This window comes from Triturus cristatus, chromosome 3_2, assembly GCF_964204655.1.
Source record: "Triturus cristatus chromosome 3_2, aTriCri1.1, whole genome shotgun sequence".
In the NCBI taxonomy this organism is placed as follows: Eukaryota; Metazoa; Chordata; class Amphibia; order Caudata; family Salamandridae; genus Triturus; species Triturus cristatus.
The window spans coordinates 402,751,557-402,778,107 of record NC_140584.1 but is presented as its reverse complement, the minus strand read 5'-3'; the positions used below and the strand labels follow the sequence as shown (position 1 = coordinate 402,778,107).

The window sequence follows — 26,551 nt, the reverse complement described above, 5'->3', positions numbered from 1 at the left end:
TCCCCTTCTCCTATCCTTGACATACTAGTCCCTCCTAACCATGGCATCACTAGACTGGATAGACCCAGCAGATCAGGTGCAGGAATTGCTTCCATACACTGTAACAGCCTATTAGTTAAACATTCTCAATCCCCTGTTTTATCCATATGCGAATACTAATGCCTCGATATTGCATGCAGCAACAGCCTACTATGCAAACTACATACGATCTACCACCCTTCAGGATATAATCTTGCTTTCATAGAACAAATTATGGAAATCATCGCAACAAACATGGGACAACATTGCACTGAAAACTTCCTCAGAGACTTCAACCTCCACTGGAATGATTTGAATGGCCCTGCAGTTCACATTTTTAAAACCTTTCTTGCTTACCTCATCCTGACCCAAATCTGCAACAGACACACACACCACAAGGCAGCGACCTTAGATCTTATCATTGCAAATCCAACTCCATTCAACTTGAATCTATACTCCCCTGTGACTGGACTGACCGCCATCGCATTCCTCATCACTGAACCTGTGAGAACAAACACAGCTCAACTAACGAAACCCAAACTCTGGAAAAGGAGCATATCAACCAACAACTGCAATAAATTGAAATCTCTCTGTAATATCATCCTGCTTCCTCCTGGAGACATGACAGATTTTCATGATCTTACAAACCACTACAGTAGTTTAGTGGAGATTATTCTACACCAGTACAGCTAAAAAGAGTGTCCACCAAAGACCCCAAACCATGGTACAGTGGTAGCCTCAATGCAGAAAGATATAACCTGAGACAAGCTGAACTACAGTGGAGATCATCACTGTCCCTTGAACAACTTGAGCATTTGAGTAACAGATACTACAAAAGTATTTGAAGCTCGAAAGCAAATTTCTTCAGAAACCAACTGAATCAAGGTAGAAACTGACCTAAAAATGGATTTGAACTCATTAAAATACAATCAAATAGTCTACCCAAACCTTTCCTAGCTGGATCCAGTCTGCTACCAAACTGTGAGGAATTTCCCTCCTTCTTTCTTGAGAAGACAGAAAATATGAGAAATGGTTTGCAGATGGCTTTGGGGCATTGTCCTCTCCTACCTCATGCCAGCCTCTCTACTACCCAGACTGCAGATCCCTCATTCCACCTGGGCACATCCCCAAAAACAACGCCTCATGAAATTCTATCAAAACCTTTAATGAAAGCGCCATTCTCAAAATTCAAGCAGCTCTGAAACCCTCAAGCCACTTCAATGACCCTGTACCGGCCCCAATTTCTTTAATGAGATCGAATTCTCCCTCTTTGGACCAAGATCAAATACTCCCTCTTTGGACCAAGATTGCTAATGCCTCCCTACTTCAAGGTACTATCCCTGACTGCCTAAAGTCTGGGCAGGTTTCCCCGGCCTGAAAAAAACAAAGGCAGATTGCACTGGCTCAAAAAACTCCTGACGTATCTCCATCATTCCTACTCTGGTGAAGCTCTGTAACCACATCGAACAATTCCGCCTTTAAGACCAATTCCAATCCAGCTTCTGTCAGGGCATAGCACTGAATCGGTTATTACTCACATAGTAGACGATGCACTAAAAATGTTGGGCCAGAATGAATCTTGCCTGCTAATCCTCCTTGACCTATCTTCGGCATTCGACATAGTCAAGCATGGCAACCTACTTCAACTTTTGAAACATGGAATGGGTCTATCAAGATCAATCCTAAACTGGTTCACATAGTTTTCCAAAACAGAACTCAAAGATTCAAGGTTAATCATTTCCTATCTCAGACCACTCTGGCCACTTTAGGGGTTCCACAGCGTTCCTCCATATCGCCCACTCTTTTTAACTGGTTCATGGAAACTCTAACGGAAATTCTGGGTTCATCCAACATCCATTACCACATGTATGCTGACGACACCCAATTATACCTGAAAGTCTCCTTGCCTGAAAACATCAGGTCCCTCAGCTTAACTCTACAGAACACCCACAAATGGCTGCCATGCAACCACTTCATACTAAATACTCAAAAAAACAAATTCCTCCTAAACGCCCCACCCAACCAATCACCTGTCAGCGAAGATTGGTTGAAACAACTAACAGCCCTCAACTGCTTGCCACAAGTTATAGATTCAACGAGATCACTGGGATTAACTCTCAACAAGAACCTTAACATGCAGAAGCACATCAGTAATGCCATCAAAGGAGCGACCTCCAAATGAACATTTTAAGAAAATTAAAACCCTTGCTCCCCTCCAATGACTTCAAGTCTTCAGTGCAAGCCCTAGTGATTCCCAGATTGGACAATGGAAGTGCAATCCTTTGCGGCTTGCCCAGATCCAAAACGGCTCCTCTGAGGGCCTCTCTCAGCTCTGCTGCAAGGCTCATCACAGGATCAAAAAGAAACAACCACATCACCCCCGATTTGAAATCCCTCATCTGGCTTCCTTACAAAGCAAGAATTCAGCTAAAAATTGCCTGCATGACTCACAAAGTCCTTCACTTCAATACCCTGAGATACCTCGCTTAGAAGCTCAAACTTTCTGGTGGCAGCAGATTCTCCAGAAGCTCTAACACCTTACTGCTGAAACCTCAGAGATTCCTACAAAGAAAACCTGCAACCGAGCTTTCTCTGAGATCGCCCCAAGAATTTGGAACACCTTGCTCTCTAAATTCAAACTAAATCCCTTAACTGCATCATTCAAAAAAGAAGTTAAAGTACTATTTATGAACACATTTCTGCACTACAACATAGCATCTCCTCCCTTCGTACCTTTCCTGGCACATCAATTGTCTACTACTCTCCTGCTACATTATTGTTTTTGATGTATCGGTCAACATTGTGTTGTACCCTCCCTTATTTGGGTGCTGCCTCTGAACAATTGTGAAGTGCTCTCGTACCCGCACGGGTCATATTAGAAAACTTTCAAAATACATTTTTTAAAAATGTAGGCTTTCCAGGATAACCAAATAAGATAAATTAACACACAATTTATATCCAACATGGGTAGAAGAAGGCTACAAGATGTTTCACTTTCATACACCAATGACAGCCAAAGAAGGACACAAAAGTAAGCGCTCGCCATCCTCCCTGCTTCTGTTGGATCCTCAGTGTCTCTTCACCTGAGCATCTGACGCTACGAGTGAGTGAAGATAAAGGTAATCCTTGTTTGGTCCTTTGAATATATCTAACATCTTCAAATTCGACTCTTGTACCTCGGATAAGTCACCACCATATTCCTCAACCCAGGCACATCAAGTAAAATGCCCACCCACACTTCCACATACAAAATCAACACACAATCCAGTTACTAATTTCGTAATAGCCCCAGGAAAATCTAACACTTTCCACAATACTTTAACAATACTCCAATGAACGTCTCACCAGTCACTTCTATATCCATGCCTCGTTAACAATATCCTTCAACCTAATCTGTAGACACCCAGTTTACAAAAACACCATCTCCTGGGAAACACTTTCATCACAAATTTATCAGCGAGTTGATTGATTGACTAAGACCATGTCACTAAGAATATATAATTCAGACTTGATGATCCCTGAAAAGCACTGAATACCAAGTAACATGTTATCAAACCTACAAACATCCTACGCAATAACCCTGACCTCATTATCAGTTCAAATTGCCTCACTCAGTACAAGTGTACTCCACAGACCAAACCATTTCCCCAGGACAGTCACCTTCCACTGTACACCGACAATTCACAATGGGCAACCAAAGTGATATAAACAACAGTTTCGCTTTTTCAAAACATCCCCGCCTATTTATTCAAGCAAGGCTTTTTCACTGACACTGAACTCACCGCCAACATAAATGCCTTCTCTTAGTTTCTAATTAACACCTTCAAAGCCAATGCCAACATTAAAGCGTCACTGAAACCGAAACATGAAAACAAAACCACCACCTCTCCAATACACCAAATAGATGTTTGATAGTAAATACTCTATCCACAAACAAGAGAAACAACTGCACAAAAACAATCCCAAGATAATGCAATAGAATAAAATGAATAAGATCAGGATGCCAAAATCACACCTCAGTAGCCAACAATACATACTATACTTCTGCCATCACCAATGCGCCAATATGGACAGAGCCTCATTTAAAACCATCAAACTCTGCATCAACCCCCTGTATGATAAATACAATGTGATTAACAACTTCTTAATAGAACAAACAATACATTGACAGCACAAACAAATCTCCATTCCGCCATGCCTCAAACCACGCAAGAGGCTCTCCTAGTCCAACTGTAAGACACTTTCAGTTGAACTCCACTTACGGATCCTTGGTGCTCTCAAGGCAACAACATGTGATGACTACACCATTCCCTGAGCCAAGTTAAAATCTCTCCTTAATGGAACTCTTACACCACTTTTCAATGTAATCAATGACACTCTGACACAAGGCTTCTTCCCGGACATCCTCAAAACATAGCACATCCTCTAGTTCACAGGAAATACAAATTAGACCCCAGAGATGTAGCCAACTATTTACCGTCATTCATTTCCCATTTATATACAATGTCATAGAAAAGTCGTTGCCATGCAAATTTAGGAGCAGAGCAGCAGGAATCACCTCCTACATGGATATCCATCAAACTCCACAATGCATTGCGGCAATGAGACAGTCACCATCCCACCTCTGAATGTCACACTCCTCTTCACAGATACTGGATACATTGCTTTCTAATCCTATGAAATGTCAGCAGTCTTTAGCCTTGATCAATATCCTATTATCATGCTTGCATTCACTGGTACCATACTCACTAGTTTGTATCCCACACCTCTGTTTCTACCTAACTTTTCCAGGCTGGCTCCTTGAGAACTCAATAGCTAACAGTGATTTGCGATGTCCCATATAGATTGGTCATTTCCCCAGTGATATGCACCCTGTATATGTAACCACTTGAATTTACTGAAAATGTACAATTGCACCTGGAAATCTTCATAATCAAACATATCGACAATGCCAAAATATTCCTTGCCAGTTATCTGATCTTGGATGTCAATTTACTCATTGAAACTAAACTGGATCAAGAATGTATCCACACTGCCTATGATGTCACACATTTATAAATGTAATACTAGCTCTCCAATGTAAACTTAGAACAATTCACACCACAACTCAACACAAACAAACGAAAATCTTACATCTCCTTTAACATCCACATGGACATGAAAATGCTGAGAAAATTGAATCAGTTCTCACCGTTACAGAAAGTCAAGCCTGTCTCATTGGGCTAGATTTCAGAACCATCCTTGGCCAACCAACAACCAGACAGTGGTAATGTCCAGCACAGGTGTTCTTGATTCAACCCAACCACACTGAACAGTGTCCTCCAGGCTGCTGTGCATCTCATGGAAGGTCTGAAGATATACAACCACATTTCTCTCTCTTCAAGGCCTGCCCTATCTTTCCGTCATACAGTTGCATGTATAAAGAAGTGATAAATTACGTATCCACGTTTCTGAAAAACTGAAGACTTCCACGGACTAACTCAACAAAAGGAGCCTGAAAATGGCCAAACTAAAAGGGAATAGGTTCAAAAAGTAAGAAGCCCATAGGCAAGACTTCTCCATATACACATTCTGAAAATAAATATGGAGCAGGTCTGCTTCTTATGGACCTCGGATGGACTACCCTGATCTACAATATGTCTAGCCATCACTTGTTTTGCATCTCCCATGTATCAATCTATGTCTATCTATCCATGCATGCATCCTTTTGCCCATTGTATATCCAACTACCTGTCCATTTTTCCATTTCACATTCATTCCATACAATGCACCCCTCTGAAAGAGCGATGCTCTCCCTAAAAACGATCAAACGTGGCATTCACAATGAAGAACGCTTCAGTTTCCCAAAGTGGTTGCAGATCCTCGAATTTCTTACCATTGGGGAGCAGCAGGAGCAGCAGCAGGCTCCCAGGAAGCACACCTATGGCCCTCTGCACTGCCATGATCCTGTCCACGTAGAACACCTGCAATAAGCAGAGAGAGGGAGGAGAGATGTTCAAGGACTTATGTCTTAGGTAGGCATGCTCCAGCTTTTAGATGAGGGGCTTCAGATTTCAACGATTACGGCGATATCTGCAGAGCATCACAAGGACATGCTGCTCAGCTATAGTCCCCAGGAGCGAGCCTGGAAGCATGTGAAGCCCTTTGACTGAGTCACGCCACTTTACTGCTTGTGAACCTAGGAGGTGTTATACCACAATAGTAGATCTATACTTCCCTATGTATTCTTATCTTGAAAATACATTGCTAGTTAATATCATAGATTCAACACTTTGGCAGCTTCATATTAAACACACACTATTGTGAATACAAAAATTCAAGCAACTGCATAGTTTGCATATTAGGCCATTCATTTTTTTTGAGTTAAGGCAAGCATCATCATTGTTCTTGCATGTGACGTCACATGACAGGGAACACTAAAGATCAATTTATTGCTGAAGATATAAATGCACGTCCTCATAAAAGAGAGGCTTGTGTAAACCTATGAAGAATATAACAGAATACATTCATGGGATCCCTGCGCATCCTCTCTGCTTTTTAAATCATAGTTGGCATCATGCCCTCCGATAGAAGGTCACGGTGCTGTTGATTGTCTGAAGCTTGTAGATAGATACTGACTAACAATCTGAAACATGCAAAGTGACTGGAATAATCAGGATAATATTTGTTTGGGTAAAAAGGTCGAGTGACAGTTGCACTGTCAAACCAAACCTGAAAATCCTTCCAGGTTAATGACTGCCCTCCTTTCATCTTTGCTTCTGACAGAGGGAACACCCTAAATTATTTAGCTAGTTAAGCAGCAGTGTCCCATCTGTATGGGCTGAGGGGGCCACACCCCCACCTTTTTCCAGGCAAGAAGAGTTTCCATCAGGCTGAACATAGGTTGGCCTGACAGGCACTCTTCTGGGTCAGGTTAGGCAGCCAAGAGCTAGACATGCGCTAAATTTGCAGACTCCTGACTGCCTGATTTGAACTTTGACAGGCTCAGGATTTCACAGCCCTGTGGGTGTGACCTCCTCAGCCTGGCAAAAGTGCCTTGAGGCTCTCCCCCTCGTGGCAAAGGGAGCATCACGATTTTCCTTGGACCTGGGCAGTTTAGTTTTAAACCCTGAAGTGCCTTGGGCCGAATGTCAATGAGTGACACTTCATCACAGAGTGAGTGGGGTCATGAAAATGGAAAGGGGATCGAGAAGAATGCAGAGATATCGAAATAGTCAAACAATACTAATTTACTACCATGTTTGACTTCAATATGGGTTTACTTCAAGCTTACTGTATAATTCCCACATTCTATTGAAAGAATTTACCTGAGGACAGCATTAAAAACAGTTGACATTCAAATAACAATTTCCAGACACAGAACACCATCACCTCATTCCTGTACACAACTGCAGAAAAAAACACATGCAGTAATAGATTTAGCTTAGTACAAATTCGCTCTGTGTTATGAGTGTTACGTTGGTATGCATTATCTGGTTGGCCTGAAGCCAAAAGAAGCCACAAACGGCTACAGACAATGAAGACAAACTGCATTCACCTAGAAGTCTGAGAATAATTGCAAAAGGTTTGTTAATATTGTGAAAAAATGATTTTTTCAGGTAAGGATTAAGTAGAAGATTGGCTCCATCCATATGATGGATGGGGTTGGAGTCTATTGTGAAGAAACTTCACATAGGGATAAGGAAAACACGATACAACTCTGCTTTACAAATCTCGCTGTCTCTCACAGTAATTTGCTAGAGGATTGAAAATATTGATATAAGGAGTAGGTTTTCTATTTAGATCCAAGGTATGAAGGCCAGACCAGTCTGGCATTATGAATGATGAAAAGGTACTAAAATATCACCCCCATGTTCAGCTGGTAACTAATGTAGGGGAACAAAACTTGGTGTTGTATGTTCCAAGAGTACTACCAGCAGATCTCCCCACCATCTCTCCCTCTGACATACACGTCTAGAGAAAGCTAATATTCTTAAGAAACGCAAGCTAAAGTCACACCTATGAAATGCAAACAGGGACTGCATCGCTGAAATAGATCACCTTAAGTGTTTTACATTAGTTGCCGAATCACTCAGTTTTTTGGCTGTAACATAACGGACATGCATATTGGGCGTAATAGGGACCCTGGCACAATCTGCCCACCGAAATCCCTGCTTGTCTATTTCCCTCTTCTATTACTACCATAAGTCACCTGTTCACCCATCTCCCGCTCTTTCTTCCTCAATAGCTCTCCTCTGTCTTCTGAGATGCTAGCGTTGTGGGAAAGACATTTCCATCCATAAATATCCTTCCTCGTCCCCTCTTTCGGGTTCCTTCTCTTCTCTCTTTCCTGTTCTCCCGCATCACTCTGTTGTGCCCACAGGTTGGCACAAAACGCTACACAATCAACCTACCGTTTATTTTTTCGTATGTAGATTACATTTGAAAAAACCCCACCCTGACGATAGTAACCACAACAAAAAGTTTGCCAGCAGAATAAAAACTGCTTGGAACATGGTCAAGAAACCCACGCGATGGTCTCGCGGACAGCCTTTTGAGCCTGGTGTATTAGTTCTATGTCAACAGCTACATCACATTTACCACATGAGGAATATTACGCCACGCCACGCCACTTACGTTCCGATAGAACACACGTCTCATTCATGTCCACGGCACTCGGAATGGTTTTGCAGTGACCTGCCTACGGGTGAGTCTGTACGTGCTCCGGAAGGACTAGACGCCGCGTGGACACCTGTGGATGCGCTCACGCATCTCATCGCCGCCTCAGTGGACAGGTGTATCCGAAACGGACAGGTGCCCTGCTGCCAGGTGGGTCGGAGAAGGCATTGCCACTCAGGGTTGGACGCCGGTGTTTGCCTGCCGTGATGAAAGCTGGTTCCTCAAAGAACTAACGCTGTCGGTTGCGCGGAGTCTGAGGTGATTGCAAAACACTTCCCGAACACAGTCCGCCTCACTGACTATCAGGAAGAGAAATGATGATGGGGGTATGGACAGAAAGGCGCACACACAGAAACAAATGCGCGCGCCTGTATAGCGCACTCTTCTATAGCACATGGCAGTAGGCGCTAACAACAGGTGCGTACTAGAGGTACATTACTTGGAAACTATGTAATCGACATCAGAAGGATGAAAGGTTGAATGGGCCCGCCAGAACTAGAACCTAGGGACTCAAAGTCACTCAAAGACCTCTGCAGCGGACACATTGGTTCACTGAACTAACTTGCGTGCTGACACATATCTGTCAATTTAAACAAGGTCTAATATACACACGTCAATGGAACAGTTATGAGCATACAACAAAGCCCTACTCAGGACCAAGAACAGAACATCAGGTTGTACAGCTCAAGGCAGTAGCCAGCTAAGTATAAAATGATAATAAGAAATAACACAAAGCAGCGGTTTTTAAGCTTTTGACTATGTGGACCCCCACTGAGTCATTATTGGTAGTCGGGGACCCCCAGTCTAAGAAATTCCTATAATTTAAAACTAAAAACAATACATAAAAATATACAAAACAAGTATAAACCAAACAAATTCTCAAATATTGAAATTTTTTGTTTAATTTAAAATCAAATATAGAAGATGTTTTTCAAATGTTCATTTTTGATGCTTTATCTGTATATACTTTATAAATGTTAATTTATTATTTTCAATATTATTTCATTTTGTGAAATAGTTGCAGGTCTCCTGGGTAGGCCTTGTGGACTCCCAGGGGTCCTTGGACCACAGGTTAAGACTTAGGGCCTGATTTAGAGTTCAGCGGATGGATTACTATGTGACGGATATCGCTTCCACTGTATTTCAAGTGCATTATATCCAATGGCACTTGGAATATGGCAGACGGGAAATTCGTCACGTTTATGACAGAGTAACCTGTCTGCCGAACTCTAAATTAGGCCCTTACTTACTTACTTATGCCTACTACCCCTCCTGCGGTATAAGTCATCAACCAGGACTCTCCAGTCTTCTCTGCCCTGGGCTTATCTTTCAATCTGACTCCAGGTTTAACCCATCTCCTTACAGTCAGCCTTGAGGCCTCAATGCCACATGTTTCTTGGCCTTCCTCTTTTCCTTTTCCCTTCAGGGTTCCAGGTGAGGGCTTGTCTGGTGGTATTTGATGCGGGCTTGCAGAGGATGTGCCCTATAGAGCCCCAGAGTGTTTTCATGATTTCTTCATAAGCAAGGAATTGGAAAGTCTGCTGTCGCAGGTTGTTGTTGCTGATGTTGTTTGATCAGCAGATTTGGAGGATTTTCCTCAGCCAGGTGTTGATGAAAATCTGGACTTTTTTGGTGGTGGTCACCTTTGTCCTCCAAGTTTCTGCTCCATAGAGAATGACCAATTTTACATTGGTGTTAAAAAGCCAGATCTTGGTTTGCAGCGTTAGATCTTTGGAGCTCAAGATCTGCTTTAGCTGAATGAAGGTAGCCTATGGTTTTCTGATTCTTGCCTTGACGTCAGCATTTGTGCCGTCCTTCTTGTCTTTTCATCTGCCCAGGTAGGTGAAAGCCCGAACCTCTTCCAGGGCATCACCTGCAAGAGTGACTGCAGTTGTGCTGGCCGTGTTAGCCTTCAGAATCTTGGTTTTTCCCTATGAATGTTGAGGCCAAGTTGTGCTGATGTGGCTGCCATTTTGTATTTCATCTCGTGCATCTGCAGATAGGTATGGGAGAGTAGAGCAGGTCGTCTGCAAAGTCCAGGTCATTGAGCTGCATCCAAGGTGTGTACTCGATCACATTCCATCTCTTTGCTGTGGATGTCTTCATTATCCAGTTTATGGCCAGCAAGAAGAGAAAAGGCAAGAGCAAACAACCCCGGCGTCCTCCGGTCCTCACTTCAAAGGCTTCTGTAAGTTGTCCTCCATGGAGTATTTTGCAAGTCATTCCTGCGTAAGAGTTCCTGATGATCCTTATGACTTTATCTGGCACACAGTAGTGGTGGAGGAGTTTCCAAAAGATCTCACTGTCCATGGTGTTGAATGCCTTATCATTGTCAAAAAAGTTGATCTGGAGGGGGGAGTTTAATTCCATTGACTGCTCAATGATTATGCGTGGTGTTGTATTCTGGTCTATGCAAAAACTATCTTGGCGGAAGTCAATTGCTGGCCTCGTAACTGAGTGTCAACTTGTTCCTTCTATCTGTTCAGGACAACTCTGTTGTACACTTTGCCTGGGGTTGATAGAAGAGTTATCCCTCTGTAGTTTGTGATGTTTCTCAGGTCACCATTCTTGGAAATCTCTTTGTCAGCTGGTTGTATGTCTGGTGGATACTGTGGCACTGGCTGGATTAGCAGTTCTTCAAAATGCTCCACCCATCTTTGTTGTTGGTCTTTGTTAGCCATGATTGTCTTCCCAGCTTTGCCTTTAACAGTTTTTTTCTGGCTTGCTGTATCTGCCGGAGAGTTTCTTTTAGAAATTGGATCTCTAGTTGGCAGAGGCATGCACCCTGTACAAGTAGGGACCACAAACCTTGTCAGAGTAGGCTAGATACACACTAAAAGATAACATGCTCACCCTGTACTAGCTACAGGACTCATACAGGTCCCACTGGCAAAGTATCGGATGGAGCAAGTTTTGCCGTTGAAGACACGATGCAAGGCGGAGTCGAGGAGGCACTGTATCGTTGTCAATCTCATGAACGGAGGCGAAGCATTGACGCTAATCTGTGCAGTTAATGAAGGCTTCAGTGTCGAACCCCTTCATGATGCAAGTACTACATTGTTGTTGAGCCGTGCTCTCCGTTTTCATCGAGATGGGCAATCAAGTCAAGTCAAGTCAAAAGATACTTTATTCGACAGCTGAGTCATAAAAGCACAATTCATTAAAAAATATTAATACATAAGACCTTAGAACACACTAAAATGTTATATTCTAAAAATGCTTATGCAAAACAGATAAAACGTCATACCAATTAACAGTTTCATCATACATCTATAAGTCTACAAATAGAGCAGCAATATAAAGTGCAAACAGACAATAAATACATGACCAGAGTATATTAGAGCTATCTCATAAAGTGCAGATTAAGTAATCGAACATACTGACTCTAATGCCAGCAAACTTTTCCTGTATCTAATAGCTGCTTTTAAAAAGCTTGCAACCCCCAGGCAAACTGTGGGAGAGGATAACATTTGAAGATAAGTCAGGGCTGGCCTCACTTGGACAAACTGGGGGTCTTTAAACAGTGGTAAAATATGATACCTACGCTGAGAGTCGTAAAAGGTGCAGAAAAACATAAAATGTAAAGTGTCCTGCTCTGAAAAATTGTTGCAAGGGCAGGGTTTAAGTGAATCAGGTTTCGAATAGCCTAGGGGAAATGCCAGGAGCCAAGGAACCAGATTCAGACGAAATCTTGTCAAAACAAAGCGGTGATATGCTCTGTTAACATAAGTTAGTTAAGGCTGCATCCGTGGGCCCATGCTAAATATAACAAATCTTCTCACAGATGGGTTTGCTAATTCCACCTCCTCCCTAAGCATCTGCCGCTTGTCCAAAAACTGCTTTAGAACTTCTCTGATAGCAGTCTTGCCCAGTGCCCCTGGGTTCAGGAACAGATCAGGGCAGCCAAGCCATCCAGTCTGCTCCTTTATATAGTTCAGCCAGGGAATGCGTAAGGCCCCATCCAAACTGAGGCAGTCGTCAATTATGAGCTGGTTTAGATTTGGCGTTGGACATGCCCAAATTCTGAGCCAGAGCAGCAGTGGTACAACCGCAATCTCGTCTAAAACGTATCCTACTCCTAGGTCTTCATGCAGGTTAAAACCAGGGGTTGCGATGGGGACCGCAAGGAGTTTCCGCATGTAGTTATTCTCAGCTACCTGGATCCCCTTTGCATCCTTGTAACCCCAAATATCACTCCCATACGTAAGCATTGGGATGCATTTTGCATTGTAGATCTTTAATAATGCAGGCAGTGGTGTTAAATGGTAGCGGCAGTTTCAGTCGGTATCCTTTCAAGTATTTGCCCGGCGGTAATCGCCTCTCATACCACTCGATAATTTACCAATAAAAGAGGCAGGCGCTGGAGACTGGAAGGCAGGAAACAAGGTTTTATTCCGTCGGAGCAGAACACATCAGATCAGACAGCAAGGTATCGTCACGAGGTGCTCTAACTGCATCTCTGAGACCTGGTCTCTTATACACTGGTTTATTGCTTTATTATACATAGTACATTCTTGAGATTCCCTTGATGTGCGGGGAAATATCCCCTGAAGCCCCGGCTCAGATCCGATCCCACACATGGTTACAGTAGAGGTTCCCACCCTACCCGCAGTGGGAGATGGCTATCGCGCAGCAGGGAATTCCGCTAATTCCCGGGGGTGTGTGCAACCGGCCGGGTCTCAGGGGGTAGGGGCTTTGATTCTACTGTAATCCCTTTGATGTGGGGTGTTTCCCTTACAGTAGGGGCAATAAACTGTATCCGCAGGGCTAGGTGATGGCCTGGGACCAGTTCAGACAATGGGGCGCAGAGGAAGGGGGGTTATCAAAGGAGAGGCATGACCATGTATGGGTTGTCGGTCGGAAGTGGTTCCTGTAGCAGGGTCGCGCAGAAGGAGAGGGTTTATGGCCTGTATGAGAGAGCGGGGGTGGCCGGCGCGCGGGGGATGCTCGCAGCGCCGGGGGAAAGCGCTGGCGATCGAGAGTGAGCGGGGAGAGAGAGTGGGGTGCCTAAAATGGCGGCCGTGCATTTGCTATGCGTGGCGCTGGGGAGAGGCAAGATGGCGCAGATAATGTTCAGTTTGCACGCTAAATTTCCACAGTCCTCCCTTTTAACATGTCTCGCCAGCTTGCCTAGTTTGGATCTATCCCCATAATACCCCGTACCTCCACCTCATTCAGAGCTTTCATCCGCTCAGTTTCAAAGTCCAAAGTCTTAGGGCAGATGCAGTTCATAAAAAACGAACATAAAGGTGGCAGACACTGAATCCCCAAGCAACATCCACATAGTATCATGATTGGTATGAGGATAAATGAAAACAGCCTCCATCCCCAACCTTTAATAGCGTCCCAAAACCAACTCCCCAGTGACCATTCTTCTTGTTCTTGATGGACCTCTGTGGACAGTCTGTGGAGGTGTTCAATTGCTTTGTAGACTGAGGGTGAGTTATCCGGTACGTAGGTACAACAGCTGGACCCAATGATGCGGCATGCTCCTCCGCGGTCAGCCAGAACCACATCTAGAACAAGGCGGTTCTGGAGAGCCACCAGGCGGACGGCCTGAAGCTCAGCGGTGTTGTTGGCGAGGGCGCCAGCTGTAATGTTCATTGCTGTTTCGACTGCCTGGGTTAAGTGGCGGATGGCACGGCTGTTTGCCATTGGACCCCAGAGCGGAACAAGACCCTTTACTGCGTCCATGAACTGTGCTCTGGTGGAGTCGGTTTGTACAATGTCTTTGGCACGTTTCTGTCGGTGATGGTTTGCTGGAGCCACATACGTCGGAGGAAGGACAAAGGCGATGTAGCAGGTGCCTCCCCAACCTTTCGGGAGCCAGGTGTAGGCCTTAGTACCACACACGAAGTACATATTCGGGGAGGCAACAAAGGAAGGTGGGTCAACTGAGTCCAATGTTCGGGTGATGAGGCAGGAGCTGTGGCCCACCAGCTGTGCCCCCAGGCCTTCGAGGCATACAGATCCAGTGATGTTGATGACGGACAGGGCCACTGTTAGGGTGGCGGCTGTCCGTTTTCGGAGGTAAGAGAAGGTGGGTCTGGCTGGATTGTTGAACACTTGCATTTCAATTCGTTCTTTGGCGGGGATGTCCATGTGAAAGGAAGTGTTCGATCTCAGAGGGCAGAAGAGGGCGGAGGTTCTACCAGTTTTGTTCAGCCAGAACCCATGGTAGAAGTGTGACATGGTTCTGCCGGAAGTGGCATTGTCCTTGTAGCTCTCCTGCAGGAGGATCAGCCAGGCGAGGCAGGAACCATGGACGGAAAAAGGTGAAGGGATGAAGGGGATTGAGTGCCCAGTGGCATGGGGCAGCAATCCACAGATCCAGCAGTTAGTGGCGTTGGTGGCAAGATTGTGTTGGTGGAGTAACTGCACAAAAGAGTTATTCCAGAACTCCTTACGCCTTTCTCGGAGTTGGGGTGAAAGTGAGATCAGATGGTGTTCTTTCGTGGTGGTAGGTTGAACGGTAGTCAGCAATGTCTTATGAGCGGGTGTGCTCTCCTCCACGATCCAGAAGGTGACCACGAGGAGAAGGCAAAAGAGAAGGGAAATGAAAAGTGCTATTGTCTTAAAGCTGTGCATTCGGTCAGTCTTTGGGTTTTTGAAGTGGATCTTTGGACGTCCGGTTGCTTCCATCATCTTCATGTCGGGCGCTTCCATCACCTTCAAGAGACTCGGTAGCGGGCAGAACCACAGACTTTGTTTTAGTTTCTCTCCTGGTGGCCTTTGAGGTGCCTAGGCTACCATTCTGAGATTTCCACTTAGCCTGTGGTCTGCTTAGCCGAAGTTCTCTCCTTTCGTCGCAAGTTATACCCTTCTTTGGATGGCACAGTGGGATCGGGATATTCAATCAACTCAAGTGTCTCTGTATCCGGGCAGCGGCTCAGGGATGGTCGGTCTTTGTCCAGAAGTTCCTCTTGGGCGGTGATGTTGTCCGTGGTTGTCAGGGTCGGTGATATCTTCTTGCAGTGGTGTGCATGCAGCCAATTGCGTTTCCCCTCCACTCGAAGAGCTGTTCGGGTGGTGATCAGGACTTGCAGGGGGCCCGTCCACCGGGGCTCCAAACTCTTGGTGCGCTGGAAGTTACGCACTAAGACGAAGTCACCGGGTTGGATGTCGTGTCCCGGGCCCCTGGAAACATCGGGAATGGCGTGCAGCACCTGCTGGTGGATAACAGACAATGTCTTAGTTAGGTTATACAAATAGTCAGACATGAGGACGTCCGGGACGTCGTGGATGGATGATGGTTTTGGTGCAGTCCAAAGGTTCATGGGCCGCCCAAAGACGACCTCGTAGGGGGTTAAGTGGTGTTTGGTGGGGGTGGAACGCATTGATAGCAATGCTAGTGGGAGAGCGTCTGGCCATCTTAGTCCTGTGGTGGCGACTATTTTTGCTATCTTAAGCTTCAATGTGGCATTGTGTCGCTCAACCAGGCCTGCAGATTGGGGATGGAAGACCGCATGGAACTTCTGTTTTACACCCAACCCTTTTAAGATGAGTTGGATAACTTCGGCTACGAAGTGGGGGCCATTGTCGCTCCACAAAATTCGACAAAGGCCGTATCGGGGGAAGAATTCCTTCAGCAGTACTTTTGCAGTAGTCATAGCGGTGTTGTCATGGGTCCGGTAGGCTTCCACCCACTTGCTGAAGGCACACACAACGACAAGCACATACTTTAAACCTTGGCACCTTTCTAGCTGGACATAGTCCATTTGTAGGACTTCAAAGGGGTGATTGGGGACCCCAAACCCTCCCCGGGGTACAGCAGTTCCTTTCCCAGGGTTGTGTTGGAGGCATACTAGGCATTGTTGGACCAGACGTTTGGCTGAGTCTGGTATTCTGTCGTTGTGCCAGACTTTGGAGATGAGTTCGATCATGGGGGCAGACCCTATGTGTGCGGGGGAGTGTGCCATGGTCAGCATGGGGATCAAGTATGAGTCGGGTAGTAACCATTTGTTCGAGTCTTTAGTTCGCCAACAACCGTCATCGTCCTTCAATCCCACCCGGGCCCATTCAGTTAATTTGTGTGGTGTGCTGGCTAGTTGGATATCCCTAATCGTTTCCCTAGCATCCTTCCATTTCTCAGTTTGTGACCTGGTCACGTACATGCGGGTCGTGGACCTATTCTCGGCTGTGGTTCGGGCAGTAATGTCAGCTAGTGCATTTCCCTGACCTATAATGTCTGTCACCTTCTTGTGTGCCTGGCATTTGATCACAGCTATCCGTGTGGGGAGGAGGACTGCTTCGGTCAGGGCAGAGACTAGATCTCCATGCAGGATGGGTGTGCCATGAGAAGTCAGGAATCCCCTCTCTTTCCATAAGAGCCCGAAGTGGTGAACTACCCCAAAGGCATACTGACTGTCTGTGTAAATGTTTGCGGTTGTCCCTGCTGCCAGGATGCAGGCTCGTGTGAGGGCAATTAGTTCAGCCGCCTGTGCGGATCGCTGTGTGATGCGGGCTGTCTCAACAACTGTTCGAGCTGTGGTGACTGCATAGGCAGCTGAGGTGGTGCCATCAGGGAGCTTGATGCATGAGCCATCCACCCACAGTTCTCCGTCAGGGTCCGGGAAGGCAGTATCCCGGAGGTCAACCCTACTCTTGGTTTGTTCGTCGGTGAGGGTCACGCAATCATGTATAGGGGATGCATTGGGGTCAGCGTCAGGGAGAGGTAGTAGAGTAGCTGGATTCAGAGTGGTGCATCGTTTCAATGTGATATGGGGCGCAAGCAGAGTCAGTTCATACCCAGTCAGTCGTGCGCTAGTCAGGTGTTGAGTCTTGGTTTGGTTCAGGAGGGTATCAACAGCATGGGGTACCAATACTGTGAGGGGGTTCGAGAGCACGATCCCCTCACTTTGCCGGATAGAGACAGCAGCGGCGGCTACTGCTCGAAGGCAGGCAGGCAAAGCTCTGGCTACGGGGTCAAGAGTGGCAGAGAAGTGGGCACAAGGGCGTTGCTTAGGGCCTATGGACTGGGTTAGGACAGACAACGCACATCCCTCCCTTTCGTGGGTGTAGAGGGAGAAAGGTTTAGTGTAGTCTGGGGTTCCTAGGACTGGGGCCGAGCAGAGGGCGTCTCGCAATTCTTTGAAGGAGGATTGACATTCAGGTGTCCAGGGGAGGGGGAAGGGGACATCCTTAGCCAGCAGGGAAAGCAGAGGCTTTATGGTAAGACTGAAGTTTGGATGGAATCAGGGTGAGGATGGTGGTGATGTCTGAGACTACGGGGTACTGGGGTATGACTACTTTGTTAACCTCTCGCAAGTCAACAATGAAACGGTAGGCTTTCTCATCCCCCTCGCCTTGCTTCTTTACAATGGGTAGGATAGGGCTGTTGCAAACATTACTGACTACTTCTTCCACCACTCCTGCCTCGACCAGGGACTCGATGATTTCCACCAATGCCTTCTCGCCTTCGGGTGATATCCGATACTGTGGAAGCTTCGGGAGCACTGCGTCCGGTCGGACGGTTATGTGTACCGGGTCGATCACCATGCGCCCTACATCTGAGTCGGTTTTAGCCCATAGATGTGAAGGTAATGTGTCGAGTAGGGACATATCAGCATCGGTTATAGAGAGCATACGCCGTGTGTCAGGGTCTGGACAGATCTGGGTTATCGTGTAGGATATCTCGAACTCCGTCTGGGGAGCATCTGATGGTGGCTCGAAAATGCTTTAGCAAATCAAGTCCCATAATAGCATCGGGGGTGTTGGAGGAGAGCAGAAAGGTCGTGTCAGTGGTGTTATCTTCTAAGTCAAAGGAGATTGGTGTTGATAAGGGGTTAGTGGAGGGCGTTCCATCAAAGCCTATTGAGGTTACGTGTGAGCCAGACAAGGGTGCCCTAGGAATCAGTCGTTTAGATAACGCACTACGTGTCGCCCCAGTGTCTACCAGGAATGGAGATTTTGTGCCCAAGACCTTAGCGGTAACGGAAGGACCTTGCTGGTCAACACGGAGTTCGACTGGATCCCTCCCTTGTCCCTGGCGGTCCTATGCGAAGTCATGGGTGCTTTCGTAGTCGGACTGCTGATACTGGTTTTGTCGGGGGCGATCAAAGGTGTTTGGTCTGCCTGGCCTGTCGTTGATGGTGTTGTTCGTGTGCCCTCGTCCCTGTCCTCTGTTTCTGGGGTCATATGTTGTGTCTCTGGGGTCCCTATTCTTGTTCATTTCCAGAAGGACCGGGCACTGGGATTTCCAGTGTCCGAACCCTCTACAGAACGCGCATTGATTCCCATCCAAGTCTCTCCGTCCGTTGTAGGGTGCAGGTGTATGGTCTCTAGGGGGTAGCTTTCTAGGGGCGGTTGGTTGGTAATTCTCTTTCGGGGGTTCCCTTCCTATGGTCACCCCTTGCAACTGTGCTATCATTACTCTCTCCTTCAGTTCCTTTTTCTTCTTCTCTGATGCCCTATCGTTCTCGTTTTTCTGATTTTCGTAGTATTGGGCCATCTGGAGAATCGCTGCGGGTTTGGAGGCTGCCCAACTACTCTCGCTGGTCTGTAGCTTCTGGGAAACTTCCTGTGACAGACCCTTTACATAATTCTGGACAAAGAGGTGGTGTCCGGTTGCGGTGGTCATGTCTTGGCCACTGTAATCGGAAAACACAGTCTCGAATCGGGAGAAGTATTCAGACACATCTTCCTGGGGTTTCTGACGGCAAGCCGTCACTATCGACCAATCTACCTTTCTTTCTGGGATTAGAGTCTTCAGCTTTTGTACAATCTTGTCTGGGAGCTCTAAGATGGCTTTCGGGGGTTTCTGTCCTGGCTCTCGCTGTTTATCTATGGTATCGAGTTGTACCCAGGTATATCCGAACGGCTCAGCGTGGTCAACTTTCCGGATTTGTTTCCACACATCAGCCGGCAGACATAGCCCAAAGAACAAGTCGATATCTGCTAACGTCATTATCGTTGAGCCTAAGGCTGTACCCAATTCCGTGTAGAAGGCAGTCGGGTTCTTTCTTAAGTCGGGTAGAGTCTTTCTAAAAGTCAAAATATCTTGCCGGTCCCACGGCTGATAGACCCAGTTATATACAACCCTTCCCTTCGCATCTGGGTTGTTGATGTCGTCGTGTGTTCCCTGACCCCGTGGGGGGACCCAGTAGGGGGCAGCCTCTTTAATGGGCATCATGGCATCGGCCCTTCCTCCCTGGGGATTAATTGCTATGGGGGTTTCTGTTTTGGTGGTCTGTCCATGTTCTTTAAGGTGTCGGTAGACCTCGAGTGTACGAGTGAAGAGGTTCGTTACATCGCCCTCTCTTTCTTCCCCAATGTCTACCTTCCTATATAGGGCCGCTAAGCCTTCGGGACCTTTATCGTGGTACCTATCCTCATATGCATTCAGGGCGTGATAACAGAGCCGTACGACGAAGTGTCGTCTGCGGCTGTCGGCATACGAGTTATACACGTCTGTTATATACTCCTCACTTTCTTTTCGTTCCACCAGCGTCCCTACTATCTTGTCAATTCCTGCTCGTTCATTCTTAGTTAGTCGATTCATTCTGGTGGACTCTTTCTTTCCTATCTCATGGTCGACTGGCGTTGTGGTTGACGTTGGGTTCGGCACAAGAGGCTCAGCCGGCGCGGAGGCCGTGAGGGCCGAGGCCCTTGTACTGCTTTCGCTCGTGTTCGGGGGTTGTGGGTGTTGTACTATTGATTGGGAGGGTGCATACGGAGGGGGCATGTAAATGATCGGAGGACCTAACAGTAACTCGTCATTCGTTCGCTGCTTGGAGGACAACTCAGGGTAGAGCAAAGAAGGGGTCCTAACAGCGTACTGGCCTGAGGTTTCGGGTTCCTGTCTTAGTTCAGTTTCCCTTCTCTCTTTTATGTCTTCTTCTAACTTTCTAGCGGCAAGGTGAGCTGCCTTTCGTAATTCCTTTTCTGCTTTTACTTCTTCCCTCTTTTTCCGTTGCGTTGCTTCTTTGCGCCACATGCCGATACTGTCAAGCATAGTAGGCGTCGTCTTATTGCTACGCAGAGCTATTTCTAGCGCTTCTATCTTATGGTCGTCGAAGGATCCCATCAGTGGCCACTGACTTTCGGGGTCCTTCTTGGTATATTTATGCCACAGCTTGCTATAGGCTACGGCGACTAGTCCATATTTAGTGAACATGTCCTTATTAGGGGTGCCTTCCAGTGGAGCCGGATGGTTCACCTCTAATAAGCGTTCCGGGCAGAACCAACTACCGATCAGTGGGGAGAAGATAGGCATGACGGGTTTCAACGGGGACAAAAGTCAGCACTACCTATCTTTTCACTGCTTGCAAAGACTAGACAGAATATCTCTATTCTTCGTTATTTGTAAGCAGAGAATACCTCCAAAGAACCAATATCGAACAACTAGTGTTCGGACAATCAATCAATCAATCAATGGGGAGATAAAGATAGGCACGACGGGTTTCAACGGGGACAAAAGTCTGCGTTACCTACCCTTCACTATTTGCAAAGACTAGACAGAATATTCCTATTCTACGTTATTTGCAAACAGAGAATATCTCAAAAAGCACTATTCTTCAAAACAATCAATGTTCGGACAATCAATCAATGGGGAGATAAAGATAGGCACGACGGGTTTCAACGGGGACAAAAGTCTGCGTTACCTACCCTTCACTATCTGCAAAGGGAGAGAGAGAGAGTATTTCTACTCCTCCCCGTTTGTAGACAGCGAATATCTCAAAGAGAACAATCAATGAGCACAATCAATGAGCAATACTAGTATTTCCAGAGCATTAAACAATCAATCAATTATTTCTCAATTTGTCGTGTATCACGACCTTACCCGGACCGCGTGGACAGTTTCTCGTCTTCCGCCTCCAGCGCCCGATCGTCCTCTACTCTCCGTATTTGCCGCGGCACTCCTGATGGTTCCCAGTCAGGACCGTAGATCACTCGAGAGAGGTCTGCTCGGAACCAGTGAAGTTCGGATGATCGGCTGCCAGACGAGGGTCTATTGGGCAGGAGCTCTCCCGATCGTTGCAGTCGTTCACTCTGTCGTCGGGACCTCTCCCACTGGATCCACGTGTCGCTGATGGGCCCCACGTTTGGGACGCCAATTGTTAAATGGTAGCGGCAGTTTCAGTCGGTATCCTTTCAAGTATTTGCCCGGCGGTAATCGCCTCTCATACCACTCGATAATTTACCAATAAAAGAGGCAGGCGCTGGAGACTGGAAGGCAGGAAACAAGGTTTTATTCCGTCGGAGCAGAACACATCAGATCAGACAGCAAGGTATCGTCACGAGGTGCTCTAACTGCATCTCTGAGACCTGGTCTCTTATACACTGGTTTATTGCTTTATTATACATAGTACATTCTTGAGATTCCCTTGATGTGCGGGGAAATATCCCCTGAAGCCCCGGCTCAGATCCGATCCCACACATGGTTACAGTAGAGGTTCCCACCCTACCCGCAGTGGGAGATGGCTATCGCGCAGCAGGGAATTCCGCTAATTCCCGGGGGTGTGTGCAACCGGCCGGGTCTCAGGGGGTAGGGGCTTTGATTCTACTGTAATCCCTTTGATGTGGGGTGTTTCCCTTACAGTAGGGGCAATAAACTGCATCCGCAGGGCTAGGTGATGGCCTGGGACCAGTTCAGACAATGGGGCGCAGAGGAAGGGGGGTTATCAAAGGAGAGGCATGACCATGTATGGGTTGTCGGTCGGAAGTGGTTCCTGTAGCAGGGTCACGCAGAAGGAGAGGGTTTATGGCCTGTATGAGAGAGCGGGGGTGGCCGGCGAGCGGGGGATGCTCGCAGCGCCGGGGGAAAGCGCTGGCGATCGAGAGTGAGCGGGGAGAGAGAGTGGGGTGCCTAAAATGGCGGCCGTGCATTTGCTATGCGTGGCGCTGGGGAGAGGCAAGATGGCGCAGATAATGTTCAGTTTGCACGCTAAATTTCCACAGTGGTTTCTTTTGACCCCAATCTCTTTGCAAAATTCAAGGCAGCCCCCGCGGCTCTGGCTAAGGTGTTCTTTTTAAGTAGAAGTTGCGGACGCCAGGAACCTTTTTCATTAAAAACTACCCCTAGATAGGGAAACATGGGGACCCTAGTCAATTCTGCCCTTGTGCAGTAAAATTTGGCCTTGGCCGCCTTTCCTGAACCTATGGTCATACTATGTGATTTCTTATAGTTCGTAGTTAGATCTAGTGACTACATAAAACTTATTATACAGTTTATTTTTTTTTTTTTTTTTTTTTAAGAACCTTTATTCGTGCATCTTGAAAGAACAAATACGGGCCTACAACCTTCAGGCCGGCCACGATACAATGAAGCACTGATACCCACATTAAATCCCCCGTGCGTCAACAGTCAGGATTAACAACAAGTTATGGATCACATACTGGAGATATCTTTGACACTCGGGGAAGGAGAAGTGAAGGTTAATTTTAAGTTTTTAGATAAGTTTATCAAGAAAAAAGTCAATGAAGGATAGGAACAAAGGAGATTCGAGTCCGCAAGATAGCCTCACCACACGGGAGAGCAGCAACAGCAGGAAGAACAACAATTGAAGCAAAAACTCAAACAGTGAGGCGGTGCAGAAATATAACAGGATAGTCACATGGGCAAGTACGCACCCCTCCGGAGCCGCCCCCACTCGATCCACCCCGCACCCGGACCCAGAATCGAAGAAAGCAGAACGCAGAGACATAAAGGAAAAAAGGCCCATAGAACTAATTAAGAACAGAGTATTACCCCCCCACCCTACACCAATGCGGAGGCTACGGCCTACCCCCCCCCAGCATAGTGCCTGTCGCCCAATGAACCCGAAATATAGAGGAGAAAGAAAGTAGGAATAGAGGAAAGAAAATAAGAAAACAGAAAAGAAGGCGGGGAGGAGCCCACGGGACACCAGAGCGCCCCAAACCATCAGCCAGTCATGGCCCCCACACACTGAGAGCCCACTACGCCAAAAAAAAAACGGCATGCGAAGATACCATGGCACCACAGTGTAAGCGAAGGGATACAAGTCGCAACGAGTGCGCGCATAACATGCATACAGTTCCAGTCCCAGGCCAGCCCGTCCATAAACCATGGCATTAGAAGTCAGTCTAGCCCTGGCCCGATCGCGGGCTTGGGATTAAACCAGCCCCTGCATGAAGGCCCCGTGTCCCAAACAAACAAAAACAAGATGGTCGCTTGTGAAAGGATGGTGAAGTAGGATCACGAAATGGCCGCCGCCCCTCGATTAAGGTCCCTCTTTGCACCACATAAAATCCAAACCTGGCAAGTAAGGTACAGGAGTTCCACAAAAAGTCAGCAGTGGGCCACCGCGGACGGCTCCCCGAAGCCGTTAGGCATCTCTCAACAGGATAGTCCAGTGGACGCGGTGAGGCAGGCAACAATGAAGCAGGCAGCCATGACCAGGGGGACAGAGCATCCGCAGTTGAGGTGTAGAGCGGTGTACCCTGGGCGCCGGGAGCGCCAGGTGAAGGCACCAGAGTAACACAGTCACACACCGCCGTTGCGTCCCCGCAAGCGGACAAAAGCACCGGAAGACCCACGCCCTGTAGATGGCACACAGTGCGCTCACGACCCGCGGCCGACAGTATGGGGTCAAACCGCTCACTCAGCGCCTGCAGGCCAGCGCACATCTGTAGTTGGAAGTCCCGCAGGGCAGCCAGAACGGAGCCGCATGTAAGCGGAGGCTGGGCCCCCACAGCGGCAGCAATCCGGGACGGCACAGTGGAGCTGGTGTCCGGAAGAGAGGGGGCGAAGTGGGCGGCGGGCGAGACCGGAGTATCGCCCCCCAACCGCAAGCAGGCACTAAACGCCATGTTTTGCCGCTATACGGTGCAATGGCCGGGGGGGGGGTCGTAGCAAGTAGTCAATTCCCCTCAGGTCTACGCCGCAACGGGAAAGGCCGACAATCGCTTCTCTTCTCGCAGGGTCCCTCCGCCGCTGGCTAGGCAATAGGTGAAGGGGGCAGCTGCCTCCCACAGCGCGGTACTCAGAGCGGGGCAGGGGACCCGCCGCACAGGGGCCCACCCCACAGCTCCAGCCCGTCCGGCACAGGGTGCAGAAGGTGTCCGGCCGTCCCTCTCCGGGCTCGTCCGGCAACGATCCGTGGTGCGAGGTGAAATCGGGACCGCGGGGCTCAGGTTAGCGCTAGCTGGTCCGGCAACTGCGGAGCTTCCAGGGGGCCAGCGAAGGCCGTAATGGCGCAGGGTTTCGGTGCAGAGGACAAAAGCACCCAGAACTCGGGCATCTGGGCGGGCTGAGACTCCGGGAAAGCGGCAACGCGGTCAGCGCATCTTCGCACACGGTGCACCTCGAAAATCGGCGAGGATGGGCATCAGGATAGTAGTCCGAGGTCACGGACCGACGGAGCCGGGCGCTCAAGCGTCTGCTCCGGTCGCCATCTTGGCTCCTCCCCCCCTATTATACAGTTTAAAAGACGTTGTAAGCCCAATGCAGTTCTAGCCAGCAGATTTTCTGCGTACAGAAGTGCAGGAATCATTTTGGAGCCGGCTCTGGGAATTTCTTCACAACAAGCTGTTAGGCTTTCACCCAATTTATTAATGTAAAGTGTGAACAGCAGAGGTGCCAAAATGCACCCCTGCCGAACCCCCCTTTTTACTTCCCAAGAATTTGTCAAACTACCATCTGTGTTATACCTTTCTCCTGCTGTGGTGTTTTCATGGGCAGTATGCAAAAAGGACACTAACTCCGCATCTATTCCTAGGTCACGTAACACTAACCACAGCTTAGACCTGTTGACATAGTCAAAAGCTGAGGTTAGGTCCATGAAAGCCAGATGTAAAACTCCTCTCTTGGCAAAAGTGTACTTTCCAATAACTAGATGCAGATTTAAGCACTGGTCCAGGATCCCTTTCCCCTACCTAAAACCATACTGCAAATCAGAGATGATATTGGCCTGATCGAGGTATCCTGTAAGACGATCCAAAATTACTTTTCCCAGTATCTTAGCCACAGAGTCTAAAAGGGAAATTGGTCTATAGCAGGCGGGATCGTCCCGGGCACCTTTTTTAAATATAGGGAGGATAACCGCCTTAGCCCATGATGGGGGAAAACCCTTAATGCACGCTGTGTTAAAAACATGGGTTAAAATCTTGGCCCAAACATTTGGATCAGTTTTATAAAGGTCAGCGGGTACCCCGTCTGGCCCAGGCGCCTTCCCTGCTGAGGTAGAGACTATAGCTTTTAGAACCTTGTCTATGTTAAAATTAAGGGGGTTACTAGATGGGCCGGGAACTGATTGTCCCGCGGCAGATTCCAAGTTTATATCGCTATAGATATTACTAAAATGCTGGACCCAGAGCTCAGCTGGTATCTTGCAATCGCTACTAGAATTAGGTGTGTCTGAAAAATAAGGGCTATTAACCACCGACCAAAATCTAGTAGTCAGCCAGGACGCTGGCTTTACTAAGTTCTTCCCAGACCAGTTTCCTTATCTGTTGCTTCCTTGCCTGGATTGCTAATTTATAGGCCTTCCTACAACACCTAATCAATATAGCATCCCTTGGCTTTTGCATCAGGGCCTGTTTTAGTTCCTTGTGGGTAGCCAAACACATTTTATCAAACCACCTTTTGATTTTTGGGCAGCTGGTTCTAGTATTAGAGGTTAGATCAGTTGCCACCTGCCTGATAATGCTGTCAAAAACTTCAAGAGTATCTTTATCTTGTGAAGCAGGGTCCATACACACTTCGAACTCCGGGGCACATACTGAATACAAATTACCTATGAAACTCACTGGTGTAATCCTTCCCCACTTCAGTCTACTTGCTTGATGTTTAGTGCTAATATTTTCGTTAGCAATTTGACTTGTGGCCCTCCCCTCAAATGCGGCCAACAGAGAGGCATCCAGTGTTAAGGGATTATGATCACTAAGGCAGTTCCTGGTGACACTTAAGTTGTTG

At 47.3% G+C, this 26,551-nt stretch overlaps 1 protein-coding gene across 4 annotated transcripts in view; it reads right to left on the bottom strand.

Annotated features, from left to right (window-relative positions):
• The window catches only part of CSF3R (colony stimulating factor 3 receptor), a 180,129-nt gene that overhangs the window by 107,564 nt on the left and 46,014 nt on the right, over nt 1–26,551 (bottom strand). For 2 of the 4 annotated variants that reach the window (XM_085647921.1, XM_085647923.1), the window contains exon 2: nt 5,894–5,981. In XM_085647921.1, the coding sequence (XP_085504047.1) occupies nt 5,894–5,960 (67 nt within the window). In that variant the 5' untranslated portion in view covers nt 5,961–5,981. Of the gene's footprint in view, nt 1–5,893; nt 5,982–8,209; nt 8,255–8,634; nt 8,800–26,551 lie in introns of those variants that run through there. The other 2 variants (XM_085647919.1, XM_085647920.1) reach the window with 2 other exon arrangements.